This window comes from Saccopteryx bilineata, chromosome 4, assembly GCF_036850765.1.
Source record: "Saccopteryx bilineata isolate mSacBil1 chromosome 4, mSacBil1_pri_phased_curated, whole genome shotgun sequence".
Taxonomy (NCBI): Eukaryota; Metazoa; Chordata; class Mammalia; order Chiroptera; family Emballonuridae; genus Saccopteryx; species Saccopteryx bilineata.
The window spans coordinates 76,220,670-76,240,765 of record NC_089493.1 but is presented as its reverse complement, the minus strand read 5'-3'; the positions used below and the strand labels follow the sequence as shown (position 1 = coordinate 76,240,765).

The 20,096-nt window shown below is 40.2% G+C and overlaps 1 protein-coding gene and 1 pseudogene across 1 annotated transcript; both read left to right on the top strand.

Annotated features, from left to right (window-relative positions):
• The first annotated feature begins 1,836 nt into the window (after window positions 1–1,836).
• TRIM69 (tripartite motif containing 69) lies at window positions 1,837–19,445 on the top strand. Its single transcript, XM_066276693.1, is given in 5 exon segments — window positions 1,837–2,379; window positions 3,202–3,297; window positions 5,885–6,118; window positions 6,924–7,083; window positions 18,904–19,445. Coding segments are annotated over 5 exon segments (1,575 nt in total).
• LOC136335236 (small ribosomal subunit protein eS8 pseudogene) lies at window positions 10,614–11,236 on the top strand (annotated as a pseudogene).
• Window positions 19,446–20,096: the final 651 nt, after the last annotated feature.

Below are 20,096 nucleotides of genomic sequence, written 5' to 3'. Positions count from 1 at the left end.
ATCTAGAATATGTGAAGAACTCTTATGAATAAATAAAGAGACAGCTTAACAATGAAATATGTGTCTTGTATGGGCTCTTTGCAAATAGGGAAATGCAAACAATCAACATCTGAAAACGGTCTCAATATTCACAGTCATCACGCAAATGCAGATTAAAGCCACAGTGCAATACTACTGTATATGTACCAGAATGGCTAAAGTGAATATACCTGTACTAAGTGTTGACAAAGATATGGGACAACACTGGTGGCAGTGTAAATTGATACAGCCACTTAGAAAAAGTTAAAAGTTTGGCAATATCTACTAAGCTGAATATATGCTAATCCTATGACCCACTCTGAGGTATTGTTTTAAAGTGCGAGTTCCAAAGAGACCTGAGGAGTTGCAGGAAAATTTTGAGGGGTTTATTGCCTTTGGCTTGCACAGAGCTCAATACAGACTCAAATCATGCAGCCCTGAACAAGCTCAGGAGTTGGCTTTTAAAGGCATAACACCACATTTTTGGGCGGGGGGGAGAAGAGTGAGATACAGGCACCTAGCTAAGTGGGGTCACAGAATTGAAACGGGTTCATTAAGCTAAGGTTATCTTTATTTATTTATTTTTTCTTCTTTTTTGTATTTCTCTGAAGTTGGAAACGGGGAGGCAGTCCGACAGACTCCTGCATGCGCCCGACTGGGATCCACCCGGCACGCCCACCAGGGGGCGATGCTGTGCCCATCTGGGGCTAGCTCTGTTGCAATCAGAGCCATTCCAGCTCCTGAGGCAGAGGCCACAGAGCCATCCTCAGCGCCCGGGCAATCGCTGCTCCAATGGAGCCTTGGCTGCGGGAGGGGAAGAGAGAGACAGAGAGGAAGGAGAGGGGGAGGGGTGGAGAAGCAGATGGGCGCTTCTCCTGTGTGCCCTGGCCGGGAATCGAACCCGGGACTCCCACACGCCAGGCCGACGCTCTACCACTGAGCCAACCGGCCAGGGCCTAAGCTAAGGTTATCTTTAGAACAATCTAACAATCTTGGCTATGTGGTCCAAATTTCTTAACAGTCAGCTGCAGGCCCCCTAATGTCTGCATTTAGGCATACTGTTGAACCTGCATAAAAACTTCCCTAAAATGGACAAAAATAGTAAAATGTTGAGGCTAAGGAGTCTGGTTTTGTTATAGATCAAATGTATAAGCTACTCCTGGGTAGCTTACAATGCAAAGGGGTTACAATTAGTTGAGTCCCTTGTAACAGTATATACACAAAAGAAATGTATATTCACAGAACCATATGACTAAATCTCACAAATGTAATGTTGACAAAAGAATCCAGCAACAAAAGAGTACACATTGCATGGTTGTGTTTATGTAAAATTCAAAACAGACAAAAGTAATGTTTATTGTTGGGAGTCACTGAACTGTACAGTTAAGATTTTCATTTTTCTGTATTTATGTTACTTGTATAATGTGTTTTTTAAAGAGGAGGGAGGAGGGCTGGGTGATATTATGGTTGGTGATATTATGCCACTCATTGAGGAATCTGACTGATCTTCCAATTCTTTGCACATGACTTCTAGAACACACACACACACAAAAAACTAAAAGGTAAGGACTAGGGGAACAGAAGTTGAAGGAAAAGTTTTCAACTGATACTGCGCAAAGTGGATAGAGGGAGGAAAGTACAACAAAATGTGTTTCTTTTGTTGAGTACTCTTTCTGCCTTGGTTCTCTATTAAAATTGAAATAGTGTTGAAAGTAGTAATAAATCACGATGTTACAAACACTAAATTTATTTATCACTTCCAAAGAAGAGATTATGGTGCTTTTACTTTGGCTGTGCCAATTCTCAGCTTCCTTAAGAATGGAGCCCATTCTCCTAGAGCAGACAGCTAGAAAGAGAACTCATTTTAGCTGTTCTTTTCCAAAGGTATCTTCCAAACCCTCCTCCAACATTGACTCAGGCATCTACGTTGAAGTGAATGACTTGACCACCAAGGTACCTTCTAAAGTGCAGATACATGGTATTACTAAGGAGCTACACTGCCCACTGTGTAATGAATGGTTCCGGGATCCACTGATGCTAACCTGTGGTCACAACTTCTGCCAGGCCTGTATTCAAAACTTTTGGGAGCAGAATGCAGATGAAACATTCTGTCCTAAGTGTAAGCTGACATGCCAAGATAGCGATTGTACATTCAATCCTGTCCTGGAGAAGCTGGTAGAGAAGATTAAGGAGCTCCCCCTACTCAAGAGCCATCCACAGTGCTCAGAACATGGAGAGAACCTGAAACTGTTCAGTAAGTCAGAAGGGAAGCTGATCTGCTTTCAATGCAAAGATGCACGGTTGTCTGTGGAGCAGTCTAAGGAGTTCCTGCAGATCTCTGATGCTGTCCAATTCTTCACGGTGGGTGAGCCCTGAGCCTTGAACAGAACCTTAGGAAAGCTGGGGGAAAAAAATCTTTTGTAGGGCTTTTTCTTTCTTCCAACCCGACCCCTTTATTTAGCTGATTATTAGAAGGCTCAGAATACTCAGAATATGCAATATACCTTGCAATGTTCTTTCTCTAGAAGTGCTGATATAGAAAAGTAGTGGAGAGCTGTGACTTACACCTTGAATCAATCAAATATTTACCTAAACCCTGCCATGATAGTTCTCTACTAGACACTGTATAGAATATGAATGAATAAGATATTGCTCTTTTATAAAGTCTTGAAATTTCAGTCAATAAGGATGAAACAACAAAAGTGATATAAGATAGTTTACTATTTAGAGCTAAATCTTGCCACACTAGTAATTCATAAATGTTTAGAATTTCAGAAAAGATTTTTAAAAACCTAAAATATTTGAGGATGTATGGTGAAAGAAAATTTGAACTGGGAGATCCTTGGATTTGGGTGGACAGAAGGAAGAAATGTGTCTAAGTGAGAATTATGTAAGTAAAGGTATAGTGAGAACAGTGCAATTAGAGTAGAAAATGTATAGAGCTCTGTTACCTTCCTCAAACCCCTATAATTAACTAAGAAGGTTAAGAAAACTAAGTTTTCCTGCTGCTAGTAATTTGCCTCTTGGAAGAGACAGGAACTATGACACAGGGCAAAGGAAAGACTTCTGCGGCAAGAGCTGGCTTATTTTTTTCTGACATGCTGAGGCTTTGGGGGATATGTCCCTTATGGCCCGTCATCTCCCAAGTCAGTGTGGGTTAATTCTACGTGGTATTATTTCCAGGAGAAGTTAATTGTCTATAAGGGTCAACTAGAGACAATTCTGAAGGAACTTCAGACTCTGAAGAAAAGGCAGAAAGATGCTATTGCTGCTTACAAGGTGAGGAGCAGAGTAGGGGGTTCTGAGATAGAGCTAGAATATATCCTCCTTATGACTATAGTTATTTGGGTAGAAAGGTGCCTATACATATATTATCAATACATTAAATGACACCTGGGCTATAGAATTAAAAAATGGACCCAGTAGGGTGGAAAGGAATATAGCAGTGGAGGAGATTCCCAATAGTTGATCAACAGAGGAAACAGATTGGCCTTTCCCCTAATATGCTGATCTTGTTGATGGTTCAGTTGCTGGGTGATTGGTGTGGGGTTGTCATTTGTCTTGTCTTTTCTCTTATTTATGATAAAATAAGAAATTTATGCATGCAAATCCACTAAAAATAGTTATGTCCAAAGAAACACTTTTCTTTTCTTTGGGTTTATAACCAATCTTTCTCTGAAACAAGCTCTCTAAGATTGCTGGCTTTTACCATCTGATTTTATCTTTCCTAACTTCCCCTAAATGAAATAATGCTGTCGCCTATACTTTTAACTTGACAGGAGTTCTAGGACAATATTAATGGTTAGAGACTTGACAGATCAGTCCCTGGGTTGGGGGGTTAAATTGGGAATTCCACTTTTTCATTAATTATTCTATGGAGGCAAGTGTTCTCTGGCATTTGGCATCTAGAAGAAGTAATATGTATAGTGAAAGAAAGAAAAAGATGAAAATAATGATGTCTCCAAAGAATCTGGTTCCTGTTTTAAGAGTTCCTAGTTCAGCTATTACAGTTAACATTCATACATTCAAAAAATATTTATTGAGCAGGTCAGGCTTTGTACTAGATACTATATTCCACTAGGCTGGATGACAGATGCTAATTAAATAATCCCACCAATAACAAAGTAACAACTATGATAATTACTATAAATGAAAACATAGGGTACTATGAGAACTTATAAATGAAGAACCTATCTAGGCTGAGGGAGGTCTATTCTCTGAAGAAGTCACCTATTAATAATTGAGAATTGAAAGATAAGTAACTTTGTTAAATAAACTGAGTGAGGGGAATCTGAAGTGTTCTGAAGAATGTTTTGTGAAGCAAAGAGCATGTGGAAAAGTCCTAAGAGAGGAAGGCAGTTGTCATGTTCAAGAGAAAGCCAATAAAACTGGATCCTGGTAAGCAAGATGAGATTGAAGAGGCAAATGTGGGCCCAAACATGTGGGCCCTTGTAGATGATGTTAGAAATTTTGAATTTCATCCTGAGAATAATGAGAAGTCATTAAAAGGTTTAAACAAGACATGGTTTTATCTCATTTTGAAAATTTCAGTCTGGTGGCTCTGTGGAGAATGAACTGGAGAGACAATGACAAGGATAATGATTAGAAGGCTACTGCTGTGATCCCAGAGAATGATGATGTTGGCTTGGTCTAGAGAGGCAGTGGGGATGGAAAGAAATAAGCAGCTTCAGTATATGCTTTGAAGATGAAAATAAACTAGATGGGATGATTCATTAGATGTTAGGGGTAAGTATAGATGCTTAATAGACAGTTGGATATAGGAATCTGGAGCTTAGAAGTTGGACTAGGCTAGAAATAAGAAGTCAGCATTTAGATGGGATTGAACACTGTGGGAAGAAAAAATATTATCTAGAAAGGGAGTATAGAATGAGAAGGGAAAAGAGCCCCAGACAGAATATCAAGTAATTAGAACCAACAAATAAGTCTGAGAAATAGTAGTGAAATAGGTAAAAGGAAAACTGAAAAAGTGTGAACTGGAGGAAAGAGCGAGTTCAGACTATTTTAAGAGTGCAATTATAATAATGAGCCATAGTATCCCAAGCTGGATAGCAGGGGACATAAAGACAGAAGTTGAAGGAATAGAAGTGAAGAGGTCAATATACAGGTTTCAATGAGACCCAACAGTGCAATAGGGGTACCTGAGTAAGTGAGTATAAAAAGTTAATTCTGGAATGATAAAATTGCTGGGGATGAGAAAGTACCCAGTGTAACTAAGAGAATGAATAGATGAAAGTGGAAATCACTAAAAATGAGAATAAGGAACAGAGAAGCCAGGTTATTAGATGGCTTACTCATGAGGATGTTGAGGTCACCTAAGAAAAGAGCTGCAAGAGTACCGATTTCAGTGCTTCAAACACTTCCTTTCTCTTCTTTTATGTTGTCCTGGCAACAGGAGTGACATCCCCCCCCCAGTTTTGATGTTCTAATTTCTTGATAAGGACATTTCTTCCTGCCCCCTTATGGTCCCAGCCTAACAGAGTTGCTTGGTAGATATTGGCTTATACTTATGGATAGGAAAGTATTATCATTCAGTCTAGAATGGTTGATTAACCCCACAGTCTTATTTAATATGGTATTTGTTACCACCTCAATACTACAATAGAGACCTGGAAATCACTTTTGACTATTTCATCCTGAACCATTAAACTAGTTGAGAAAGATGGAGTAAGTCTCCCCCTCTGCCACAAAAGGGCCTTTTCCAGTATGGTTGAATGTTGATACGCAGCAGTCATTCTCATGAATTTTCCTGTTATTTCCCAATTTGTGTGAGTATTGGTAGTGTGGGCCCTCATCCCCAAGTGTTTGCCTCAGTAATTACCATGGTGATAATTATGGAGGTTTCCAGGAAAAGAAGCTACACCTGCAGCAACACATCTCCTTGGAGTTTCTAAAGCTGCATCAGTTTCTACAATGCAAAGAAAATGACATTTTAACTGAGCTCCGAGAAGAGGGAAAGACCTTGAATGAGGAGATGGACCTGAATCTGAACAAGCTTCAGAACCGGTGTTTCCTAGTGAAGGATATGTTGGTGAGCATCCAGGCACGGATGGAAGAGCAGGACTCCTTTTACTTTCTCAAAGTAAGACTCCGTATCAACATGACTGTGAGTACACTGCTAGGGGAAAGAGGGTCAGAAAGGCTGTAAAAGAAACTTTGCCCCACAAGGAAGGGGGAGAAACTTGCTGTAGTGCTTTTAAGATTCTCTGGGAGAAAAGCAGGAGGCTACTTTTGCCTTACACTCAATAGGAAGCTTTACTTTCACCCTCCTAGAAAAGAAGATAATAAAATGCCATTAATAACAGCATGTATTAATATTTTAATATTTTCCCATAAAGAACCTTGAAGCTTTGTTTCTCAAAAATAAGAATGGTGCAGCCTAAGCTGTATCTTTGGCTCTCAGCAATCTTAAATTGACCTGTTTGAAAAGTTTTTTGCCAGTCTTTGGTAACTGAAGTTTCACTTGTAAAGCGGCATTGGTTACCACCTCAGCACTCAGCAGCTTAATTAGTTAAAGGAAAGGAAAGGTGGCGTTGGGGTGGAAATACCTATTGTGTTTTTCTCCTGAGACTATGTAGCAGTATAAGTAAGTACAGCTTAACCTTAACTTCCCTCTTGTTCCCTGTAAAAGGGAGCTAGAAAATCAGAGCAAGATAAGGCCAGTTTATCTTGAATTAGGTGAAGGATGAGGATCAGAGAAGACATATGGAAGAGGAGAGGTGGCAAAGGAAAGGGCAGTCAAATTCTGGTGCTGGCCAGTATCTCTGCAATTGATGAACAGGCATCTAACTTTTCTATCTCTCCTTTCCTCTTCTAGGACATCAAATTTCTCACGGATAGGTAAGTGTTTCCATATGGTATTAGTACACTACCTTCAGTCCCTGGAGGATGTCTAAGAATAAATGACTTATGTCTCTTTCAGCTTGGAGCAAGATACAAGGGAGCTGAAACACAAAGAGCTTATCTCCAGAAAGCTGAACCTGGGCCTGTACAAAGGTCCCATCCAGTACATGATGTGGAGGGAAATGGAGTCCATTCTCTCTCCAGGTATCAGTGGGAAGTAGCTACTGGTTCCTGGGGCTCTTAATGTATGTTTCATCTGTGGGACCTCTTCTGTGGCCCTAATTAATACGCAGTGGTAGTCAACCTGGTCCCTACCGCCCACTAGTGGGCAATAGCGGAGCAACCAAAGTATTAACAAAAAGATCTAACTATAGTAAGTTGTTTTATAAAGATTTATTCTGCCACACTTAGCGAAAATCCGACATAAAGTACTTGGTAAGTAATTATTATTATATGCTTTCACTTGCTGTAACTCTGCTTTATAAATTTTATAAAGTAAAGTTACTTCCCTACTTTATGAATCACCATTACTGTGGAACCAGTGGGTGGTTAGAAAACTTTACTACTAACAGAGATACAAAAGTGGGCGGTAGGTATAAAAATGTTGACTACCCTTGCTTTAGAGTATAAGATGGGGGAAAGATAGAGCAAAAGAAGGCTAGTTGGTATGACTGAATTTCTGCTGGTACCATGACCTAATAATTTGTGCCTTTTCACTGGTAAATAGGGTCTACTGTCAGAATTACCTCTCAGCCAGTGGTGGGATTCAAATAATTTAACAACTGGTTCTCTGCCCTAATGAATGTTTTTAAGTATATAAAAAGAGATACTGAAAGGTAGTTTATTATTTCATGCATATAATACTTAAGTAAGAACAATAAAAGAGGTATACAAAACTAGATTATGTTATAAAAGTTTTAAAATATTAATGAAAAAATATTAAGTAATATCTGACAAAAACAATAAAACTGTTATTTAAAATATTTCCATATTGCTTCTTTTTTTTTTTTTTAAATGAGATAGACAGGGACAGAGAGAGAGAGACAGAGAGAGGGACAGATAGGGACAGGCAGGAAGTTTTCTCCATGGTAATGTTACCCTAATCCTCCCCTTTCCATATTCTTCTCTTTGAAAGGAAGTCACCATGCACAGCCCACACTTAAGGAGTAAGGAGTTATGCATCTTCTCCTTGAGGGTGGATATCTACGTAAATTATTTGGAATTCTTCTGCATGGGAGATTTGTTTCTTCTGAAAAATCTTTATTGGATGTCAAACATGATCAATTTTACATTGTTGTTTGCTGGATTTTGCTGTAATCCTTTAAACTCTGTTGGATTTAATTTTGGCATGTAGTTAAGTTATTTGAAATAACTTTGTTCCTTTTGATACTTTGTGCTTTGTTGAGGCTTTAAGCTTTGTGAGTATCCTGTCTGATGTTCCATATATTATGACATTTTTCCATTCTGGTTGGCAAGAGTGAAAATTATTCCCAGTCTGTGTGAGCTCTAGAAATCGTCCAGCCTACTGTACTCTAGAGATTCTTTCACTTGCTCTAAGTGTCACCGAAGATCAGCACCCAGCCACAGCCTTTGCAAATGTTCAAAAGTCTGTGTGCAGCTCCCTCCTCTGTGTTGTTCGACTGTGCACAGTCTGGCTGTCTTGGGATAACATTGTGTTTTTCTTCCTGTACTCCTTGCCTTGTAAAATCAAACTTTACTTCTAGCAATCACAGAAACCACAAATTGATTTTTATGGGGTAGTATAATTATACATCTAAGAAAATCAAACGGGACTGCCTGTCCTGTGGTGGTACAGTGGATAGAGTGTTGACCTGGAAGGCTGAGGTCGCCAGTCTGAAACTCTGGGCTTGCCAGGTCAAGGCACATAAAACAAGCAACAAGCAGCAATAACTAAAGTGAAGCAACTATGAGTTTATATGCTATCTTCCCAAAAAATCAGTAAATAAAACCTTAAATAAAAGAAAAGAAAATCAGACGGAATTTATTGCAAATATGGCTATTTTACTAATAATGGAACTGTTACCAAACCTTAGTAAAATATACTTCATACTTCTTACTTTTAGGTCTTTGCTTATTCTTCAGAACGTTCATATTTTCACTTTTCCTGCCTTATAACAGAGGCTGTTGTTTTAGGAAAGGGGCTGGTATTTTTTTCTATAAATGGTCAGGTAGTAAATATATATTTTGGGCTGTGTGGGTTGTATGGTTTTCGTTGAAACTACTTAATTCTGCCATGGTAGTAAATAAGCAACCACAGATAATGTGCAAATAAATGGCCATTGATGTGTTTCAATAAAACTTTACTTATAAACAAGCAGCAGGCCAGGTTTGGCCTGCTGGTTATAGTTTTACCAATTTCAACTTAAAATATTTTCATGTATTTCCTTTAGTTTTGTGTATCAGTAAAATATCATCAATGTTTACTCATTCATTCAACACACTCTTATGGTGGACCTAACATGCTAAACACTAAGTTGAGTTCTAAGCACATAGAAATAAAAGACATAGTTTATGTTTCCAAGAGACTAGAAGATGAACTTAGAGTTTGCGGTAGCCATGTAGGTGAAAAATTATTAAGACCTAAGCCAAGGCATGGGAGGGACTGGAGAATAACGAATAGATTCCATAGAAGAATTTCAGGAGCTGAAATGTACTGGACAGTAATTAGTGGTAAGGAATAAAGAAAGGTGATGTCAAGGATGGAAATATAGGAGATGCAGATTTTGGAGGGGGTTAATGAGTGGCCATGCTGTGTGGAAGAACCTATAGGATAACTAAGTGATATATTCAAATAGGTATTATTCCAGCTGAAGCTTATGAGAGAAATCAGGGCTGGAATAATCAGTATAAATTAGGTAGCTGAAGCTATCAATGTAAACGAGATTTCCTAAGGAAAGTGAGAACATATAGTCAAGGAGGGAGCACCTTATAGTGAATATCAATAAATAAAGGGCACTGAAGTTCCCAGAGGAGATTGAGGAATTCTGGCAAGAGAAGTAGGAGAAAAACCAAGAAATGAAATTGACATGGAATCTAAGAAAAGAGACCTTAAGGAGAAAGGAGTGGTCATTCACATCAAATGTGAAGATTAATTTAGAAAACAATTGGAAAAAATATATGCATATATATTTTAAACAACAACTGGTGCCTGACCAGGCGGTGGTGCAGTAGATAGAGTGTCGAACTGGGATGTGGAGGACCCAGGTTCGAGACCCTGAGGTTGCCGGCTTGAGCACGGGCTCATCTGGTTTGAGCAAGGCTCACCAGCTTGAGCCTAAGGTAGCTGGCTTGAGCAAGCGGTCACTTGCTCTGCTGTAGCCCTTCAGTGATGGCACATATGAGAAATCAATCAATGACCAACTAAGGAGCTGCAATGAAGAATTGATGTTTCTCATCTCTCTCCCTTCCTATCTGTCTGTCCTTCTCTCTGACTCTCTCTGTCTCTGCCAAAAAAAAAAAAAACCAAAAAAAAAAAAAAAAAAACCAAAACCCTAAAAAACCTGGTGACTTTGATAAAGGCAATTTCAAAGGAGTGGAATGGGTAGAAGTTATATTGTGAAGGGTTCAGGAGAGATTTGGAATGTGACAGTAGTGAGGTAAATAGGTCAGTCATTTATGAAGTTTCACTATGTAGGAAAGATGTGAGTGTGGGAACAGAGTAAAAAGAGGACTTCTAAAAATGTACTGAAGCTCTTTCCAGCTGGTGCTAAGCCATGGACATCTCTTGGGACAACTGGCACAAGCGCTGCAAAACTGGGGGCAAGAGAAAGCCCCACCACAAGAAGCAAATATGAGCTGGAACCCCATACAGCCAACACTAAGATTGTCCCCCACTGCACACACACAGTCCACATGTGGAAGGCCACAAGAAGTACCCAGCCTTGAGGCTGGATGTGGACAGCTTTTCCTGGGGCTCCAAATGTTATATGCACAAAACCATGATTATTGATGTGGTCTGCAGTGCATCCAATGATGAACTGGTCTGCACTTATACCTAAGTAAAGAACTGCATCGCAGTCATTGACAGCACACTGTATGGACAGTAGCATGAATCCCACTAGGCACTGCCCCTGGACCATAGGGAAGGGGCCAAGCTGATTGCTGAGGAGGAAGAGATTTTAAACAAAATACAATTAGAGAAATTCAGAAGAACTGTGACTTAAGGAAAAAGAATGCCCAAATCAGATTGTCTTCTAGAGGAGCAGTTCCAGCAGGGCAAGCTTCTTACATGCATGGCTCCAAGACCGGGCCAGCGTGGTGGAGCAAATGGCTATGTGCTAAAGAGCAAGGAGCTGGGTTCTGTCTAAGGAAAACCAAGGCCCCTAAATACAAATAAATCCTCCTCCTTCCTATCTTAGCTCATGTAATAAAGGTGTTTATTCTTAAAAAAAACAACAACACAACAACAAAGCCTGACCTGTAGTGGCACAGTGGATAATGTGTAGACCTGGAATACTGAGGTTGCTGATTCAAAACCCTGGTCTTACCTGGTCAAGGCGCATATCGAAGCAACTACTACAAATTGATGCTTCCTACTTCTCCCCCTTTTCTCTCTCTCGCTTTCTCTTTCTTTCTCTAAAAGCCAATTTAAAAAGCCTCAAACAGGCCTGACCTGTGGTGGTGCAGTGGATAAAGCGTCGACCTGGAAATGCTGAGGTCACCGGTTCGAAACACTGGGCTTGCCTGGTCAAGGCACATATGGGAGTTGATGCTTCCAGCTCCTTCCCACTTCTCTCTCTGTCTCTCTTTCTCCATTTCTCTCTCCTCTCTAAAATGAATAAATAAAATAAAATTAAAAAAAATAAATAAATAAAAAGCCTCAAACAAACAAACAAACATCACCATACTGAAGAGAAGCAGGCAATAGAGAGGCAAAAATCAACGCTATATGAAGGGATAACTAGTGAAAGTAGGAAAGAGTGAGATCTAAAGAGAGAGCAAGTACTCTTTTCCTAAAATCCTTACTTTCTTGTTTCTGCACCTTTTTATCAGACTGTTCCCTCTGTCTGGAATGCCTGACAAGATCCATTTCATGTGCTATTCATTAAGTCATACAGTCATTCAGTCAATCACTTTTTTCAACAAATATGGCCAGCCACTTTTTAAATAATCTACCATGTAGGATACAGTAGTGACAAAGACATATGTAACCCGTGCCCTCAGAGAGTGTAGTCTAGAACAGTACTTCTCAAATGTTGGTCTCAGGACCCTGTAGACTCTAAAACTTATTGAGGACCCCACAGTGCTTTTAATTATGTGGGGTATAGCTGTCAATATTTATTGCATTAGAAATTAAAACTAGGCCCTGGGAGGTTTGCTCAGTGGTAGAGTGTTAACCTGGCATGTGGAAGTCCTGGGTTTGATTCTCAGGCCACACAGGAGAAGTGACCATCTGCTTCTCCACCCCTCCCCCTTCTTTCTCTCTCTCTCTCTTCCTCTCCCACAGCCATGGCTCAATTGATTTGATCACTTTGGTCCTGGACATTGAGGATGGCTTGGTGGAGCCTCTGCCTCAGGTGCTAAAAAGAGCTTGGTTGCAAGTATGGCCCTAGATGGGCAGAGCATCGGCCCCAGACAGGGGTTGCCAGGTGGATCCCGGTTGGGGTGCATGCGGAAATTTGCCTCACTATCTCGCCTCCTCTCACTTAAATTAAAAAAAAAAAGAAATTAAAACTAGAAAAATTAAAAATATTTAGTCATTTAAAAATAACAATGTACCTATTATATGTGAACATAAATAAGGTATAACTATTAAAAGAGACATACATATGAGAGGAAGGGAGATAGTGAGGCAAATTCCCGCATGCATCCTGACCTGAATCTGCCCAGCAACTCATCTGGGGCTGATGCTTGGACTAACCAAGCTACTTTTAGTGTCTGAGGCTGGTGTTCTTGTACCAACTGAGTGAACCTCAGTGTCCAGGGCAGAGGCTTGAACCAATCAAACTGGCTTTGGGAGGGAAAGAGGAAGAGAACAAAAAAAGGGGGGGTACAGAAACAGATGGTCACTTCTCTTGTGTGCCCTGACTGGGAATCAAACTTGGGACGTCCATATGTTGGGCAGACAGACACTCTACCCACTGAGCCATCAGACAGGGCCATGACACACACACACACACACACACACACACACACACACACACACACACACAATTATTTTTGTGACAGAGACAGAGACAGAAAGAGGGACAGACAGGGACAGACAGACAGAAAGGGAAAGAGATGAGAAGCATCAATTCTTCGTTGCAGCTCCTTAGTTGTTCATTGATTGCTTTTGCATATGTGCCTTGATTGGGGGCTACAGCAAAGCAAGTGACCCCTTGCTCAAGCCAGCAACCTTAGGTTTAAGCTGGTGAGCTATGCTCAAACCAGATGAGCCCATGCTCAAGCTGGCAACCTCAGGGTTTCAAACCTGGGTCGTTTGCATCCCAGTCAGATGCTCTATCCACTGCGCCACCGCCTGGTCAGGAGAGGCTTAATTTTTTAAAACAAAAAATTAATGAGTGTCATTGTTTTATAATGTTGCTAATTTTTTCATGGTGTGATGTACTAAAGGATAGCAGGATTCAAAATAATAATAATAATAATAATAATAATAATAAAGAGTGTGAGGGGCGGCCTGAGCTGTGGTGGTGCAGTGGATAGATCCTGGATCTGGAATGTTGAGGTTGACAGTTTGAAACCCTGGGCTTGCTTGGTCAAGGCACATACAACAAGTGGTCAATAAACAACGAAAGTGAAGCAACTGTGAGTTGAACCTCTCACCCCACCTCCCTCTGTAAAATCAATCAATAAAAAGAAATCTTAAAAAAAGAGAGAGAGAGGGGTAATTGGTAGAATAGTGGCTTGAGGAGGGAGGTGAAGGTTTGAAATTGCTGTTGCAAGGAACTGGAGATTATCTGATTCAGAAAATATAGGAATTCTGGGCAGTTTCTGATGGTCAAGTCTCAAGTGGAAATAATGAATCTGTTGTGATATCTCTATGTATAATTTTGTGATCTTCCTCCCGCAGTGGTCAGCAATGGTGATGTGAGTTTGAATAGCTGTATAGATCCAGAGTTGGAGAGTTGCATGACAGGTGCTGCTGCAAAGAAAGGAAAAAATGTTGAGGTTATTGATAACAAACTTGCCAGTGCTAAGCTGTTTAGGAAAGGATTTTAAGCCAGGAAGTAGATAGCTTAGGAAAATAAGGAGAAATCAGGGACTAGATTAATGATATCAAGCAATGGTTGTAGGAGGAAATGAGAGTGAAAACGCTCAAGAAAATAAGACAATGGGAGTTTAATGTGAGTTTAAGATTTTAAGAATGAATAGTTAGTTCCCAATGACTGCAAGGTCCAGAATATGGTCATTGACAAGGACAGCTGAAATGAGTCAAAGTGAAATCAAAGACCTGCAAAAGTGGAAGAGACGCTATATATCCAAAGATAGTGAAATCATTTGGGATGATGGTTTGGAGTTGGGGTAGAGGAGTTATCCCAAAGTGCAGCGAGTATAACAGGAAGTTTGTACATGATAGCATCAAACAGAGATGGAGGGTAATATGAAATTGAATGGCAAGAGTGTCAAATAAAAAGTGATATTTTACATAAGGATGAGAAGTAGAGCAGTGGTCTGAAAGTGGCAGTGGTGGCTATTGGATCTCTGGCATCTGAATTTAGAAAATAAATAGTCTCTTTTTTAAAAAACTTATTGATTGATTGATTTTTAAAGACAGAGGAGGGAAAAGAGAGAGAAACATCAATTTGTTGTTCCATGTATTTATGCATTTATTGGTTGATTTTTTTTTTTTAAGTGAGAGGAAAGGAGATATACAGACTCCCACATGCACCCTGACCAGGATCCACTTGGAAACCCTGTCGGGGACTGATGCTTGAATCAACCAAGCTATCCTCAGTGCCTGAGGCCAACACTTGGTCCAGTCAAGCTATCTTCAGTGCCTGCGCTGGATGCTTGAACCATTTGAGCCACTGGCTGTGAGAGAATAAGAGAGGGGGGGGGAAGAAAAGCAAATGGTCACTTCTCACATGTGCCCTGACCAGGGATTGAACCTGGGACATCTGCATGCTGGACTGATGCTCTATCCACTGAGCAAATTGGCCAGGGCCATTGGTTGTTTTGTATATGCCCTGACTGGGGATCAAACCTGATACGGCAACCTTGGCGTATCAGGATGACATTCTAACTGAGCTACTCATCCAGAGCTAATAGTCTTTTGAACTTTTTTGGAAGCTGTGTTTTTGGAGAAAGAACCAGCCAGGTTTCTGTTAGAGTAAGGAGATGATGAGAAAATTCAGTAAACTGAGAATGCAGGAAAGTTAATTTCAAAGGGCAGAATGGAAAGAGTTGGGAGGGAGAAGTGGGAAGACTGGTGAAGGCAGAGGAAGTAAAGAACACAATCAGGGGACAAGAACATGTTAGAGGATAAATCACTCGTGGGATCTACATTATGGGTGTTGGCCAAGGATAACAGGAATATGAGGCATGGTGGACTCAGTTGGTGCCAAGGTTTCAACTGGAACTTTGATTGAAGTTTACTTATTTATTTAATAAATAGTTACCTGAACACCTAAGAACAGTTCCAAATTTTGAAGACATATGAGGAAACAAAACAGATGAAGTCCCTGCCCTTCCAGAGATTACATTCTAGTGGAAGAGATATACAATGAACAAATAAATAATTTCACGTAGTGATAACCACTGTGAAGAAAATAAAGCAAGGTATACTCAATAACTAATTATTCATAAAGAAGTATAAAGCAGAATAATAGTCCAAAAGTGATGGTTGGGTGAACGTGCTATTTTAGATAGCATGGCCAGAGAAAACCTCTTTGCGGAGGTAATCTCCTCTTCTTACATTTTATTGTAGAAACTTACAAACATTCATAAAAGTTAAAAAAAATTTGCAGTGACTACCCCTATACCTACCTAGATTCTGTCATGAACGTTTTACTGAATGTGCATGAACAAAGGCCCAAATAATGCAAAGGAGTGAATCATATGGGAAAAGAGTATTTGGGGACAAGGAAAGAAAGTGTAAAGGTTCTGGACTGTGAATGAGCTTGACATACTCATGAAACAGCCAAAAGGCAAAGGTGATTGGAACAAAGAAAATGAGAGCAATGTGGTAGCTGATGAGATCAGAGAGTTGGTTAAATCATGTTGGTTTTGTTTGCTCTGTAAGGAGTCTGGATTTTATCTTGGGTGATGAAAAGCATAAGAGTGTGGGCAGAATAGGTTGCAGATGGGCAAGAGTGGAAACAGAACAGTTAAAAAGTTACTGCAGTAATTCCAGGCCAGTGGTATTTGTGGAAGTTATCTGTCTATATATTCTGAATAGGTTCAGAATGTATTTTAAAGGTGGAGTGGACAGAACTTACTGTTGAATTGAATATGGCATGAGAAGAAAAGAGAGGACACAATGCTAGCTCCTAGGAAATCTTCAGAGCCAGTGCAGACTGAGCTAGCAGCGATGTCAGAGGCTTAGTGATGAGAGCAGACTGGAGTTCCAAGTAGATTGGTAAGAAGCCTTTACACCTCCAGAGAAATCCTAGTCCTCACGTTGGAAAGAGTAACAACCCAGGGTGGATGGGGTTATGTGAAGGAGAGAAGATTCAGCCTGTGTGGAAAAATTCAGGATTCTTCAAAGTCTCTTGTTGGAAAAAGAAATCCTTGGGATAATGGAAAAGACTCAGGCTTTTCTGGGAAGAGAAGGTTGGACTGAACTGATCTCACTTCTAAGGATAAATAAATCCATTAACAACAAATGTATGTGTATATGCGTCTGTGTCCATGTTGTGAATATACATAGTTTTCGTTACCTTTATCAAATTTTGTGTCATTCTTCATCTCACACCTAGAATTTGTCATCTTTTTGCTGTTATGCTTCCAACCTCTATTTAGAAATTCTTTTTTATGAGTGAATTTATTGGAGAGGCAATAATTAATACAATTATATAGGTTTCAGGTGTGTAATTCTATAATACATCTGCATATTGTATTGTGTGTTCTCCACCCCAAGCCAAGCCTGCTTCCATCACCATTTATCCCCCTTTACCCTCTCCTACCTCCCCACCTCCCCTTCCTCTTGTAATCACTGCACTGTTGTCTCTAAGAGTTTTTTCTTTTTTTTATTTTAATGTATTATGTTTACAGATTCTAGTGTTGCCCCAAATGCATCTTCATTCCCCCTTATTCCCCTCAATATCTCCTTTGACCCCTCCCCATAGTGCCCTCCCCCCTTCCCTTCAGATTTATCCCATCCTATCATCCCCTTTCCCTCTGTCCTAGAAATTTTTTTATATTGCTACTCATTGATTTATCTAAACCAATGCTTGTTAAAATTACCTGTAATGAACTTATACAACATTATTTGTCAATTATAAATCAATAAAACCAGTAAAATGAAGGAGCAGTTTTTAAATTTCAACCTAGCATGGACTGATATGTTTCTAGAATACAATATAAATTAATTACTTGAAAAAGTGAAATTAAAATAACAAAGGTGCCCTGGCCGGCTGGCTCAGTGGTAGAGCGTTGGCCTGGCGTGCAGAAGTCCTGGGTTCGATTCCCGGCCAGGGCACACAGGAGAGGGGCCCATCTGCTTCTCCACCCCTCCCCCTCTCCTTCCTCTCTGTCTCTCTCTTCCCCTCCCGCAGCCAAGGTTCCATTGGAGCAAAGGATGGCCCGGGCACTGGGGATGGCTTCTTGGCCTCTGCCCCAGGCGCTAGAGTGGCTCTGGTCGCGACAGAGTGACGCCCCAGATGGGCAGAGCATCGCCCCCTGGTGGGCGTGCCGGGTGGATCCCGGCGGGGCACATGCGGGAGTCTGTCTGACTGCCTCCCCGTTTCCAGCTTCAGAAAAATACAAAAAATAAAAATAAATAAATAAATAAAATAACAAAGGTTATGCCTGATCAGTGTTGGCACAGTTGATAGAGTGTCAACCTGAGATGCTGAGGTCTCAGGTTTGAAACACCAAGGTCGTCAGCTTGAGTGTAGGCTCACCAGCCTGAGTGCAGGGTCTCTGGTTTGAGCGTGGGATCACTTCATGGTCACTGGCTTGAGCCCAAAGGTCACTGGCTTGAGCCCAAGGTTACTGGCTTGAACAAGGGATCACTAGCTCACTGGCTCGGTGTGAGCCCCACAATCAAGGGACACATAAGAAGCAATCAATGAACAACTAAAGTTACACAAGTAGGAGTTGATGCTTCTCATCTTTCTCTCTCCCTGACTCTCGTCTCTCTCTCTCTCGCCTCCCACCAAAAAAGATTACAAAGTGTAAAAGTGCAAAGACAGTTTTTTAATTATTAGATTCAACTGATATAAAATTATTGTCAGGTTGCTATGAACGTTTCTAAGAGCTTACTCTTGATTTCTGTATTACCTTGTCCCAGACTGGTAACCACACAGTTGTGGACCACATTCTGATTGGCAATAACCATTCTAGATCTCAAAAGTCTCATCATCTATTATACCAAACATAAACTTCTCACCATTGTCCTCTAAACTCTGTATCAGCCTCAGTCTTGACTGCCTCTAACAGGCAAACCCTTGCGTTCTCTCCCACAGAAGTTACTGTTTTTAACCCATTCCCTTTTTTGCCTCTGTTTACCCAAAGCATCCTGAATAGATGTTATATCACAACTGAAATAGTTACTGTCCTTAGAAAGCTTTCCTAGTGCAAATTTACCTAATCATTACCTCTTCAGCATTTGTATTTTCTTATGTTTACTAGTACAGATTTATATTATTTGCATTGTTTTCTTTATTAGAGAATAAATTGCTTCAGAGCAGTCTGATTTTTACAACAAACATAAAAGTGTCTAGAGTATCACCACATAGATACCAAACCAATAAAGAGCATATAAATAATTACGTGTCTAAGAGTATAGGTGCATGAAGAGAAAAATTACTGGTGTTTATGTAAATATTGCCTTTTACTATGGGAATTTGCATTCATCCCTTTTCTCTCATGTCCTGATTTTTCTTATTTTCTTACTAGGCTTATCTCCATTAACTCTGGACCCTAAAACAGTGCATCCAAATTTGGTGCTCTCCAAAAACCAAACCAGTGTGTGGCATGGTGATATTAAGCAGGTAATGCCCGACAATCCAGAGAGGTTTGACTCAAGTGTGGCTGTGCTGAGCTCAGAAGGCTTCACATCTGGAAAATGGTACTGGGAAATAGAAGTAGCAAAGAAGACAAAGTGGACAGTTGGAGTTGTCAGAGAATCTGTCATTCGGAAAGGGAGCTGTCCTCTAACTCCTGAGAAAGGATTCTGGGTTTTGATACTACGGAATCAAAATGATTTAAAGGTTCTGGATTTGCCTTCTTGCAGTCTGAAACTGACTAACACCCTCAACAAGGTGGGCATATTCCTTGATTATGAAGAAGGGCAGGTGTCCTTCTACAATGCTAAAACCATGACCCACATATACACCTTCAGTAGCACTTTCACGGAGAAACTTTATGCCTACTTCTGCCCTTGCCTTAATGATGGTGGAGAGAATAAAGAACCACTGCATATCTTACATCCACAGTAATCAGCCAATCAGCCATACTGTTGTGTATTCAGAGCATTATTAAAGAGGCATTGAAATTGTGTACCAGTCTTACTGCTTTTCCTTCCCAATTTAAAAATGAATAATGACAAGAGGATCCACAAATTGTATTTCATTCTCAGTGACCAAGTAGATTTCACTGGAACCTTTCAAGATGTCATTTTAATTCACTGGGGACTTTTAAGACACAGGAGCCTCTCCAATGAGCATTCATCATGCTATTGTTACTGAGGCAAACTGCAACTTGAGTTTGTGATGCTTGAGAATCCTTTTCAAAAATGCCCAGAAACTATATACAGTGGTACATTGAGATACGAATTTAATTTGTTCTGTAATGAGCTCGTAAATCAGTCAACTCATATATCAAACTGCAGATACTGGACCCATATGCCAACATGCCAACTAGAGGCAGCTTCCCAAAGCACGACTTATATCTCAGAATTTCGCGCGGATCTCGAACAAAAATATGGACCATGTTGCAGCTCATATCTTTAAAAAAAATCGTATGTTGGTCTGTTCGTATCTCAAGGTACCACTGTATTATGCTGTCATTAGTATCTAGCATAATGACTCGCATTACATGAATTTTCAGATATATATTCTTCTTCCTATTTTCTTTTAATATAATTTTTG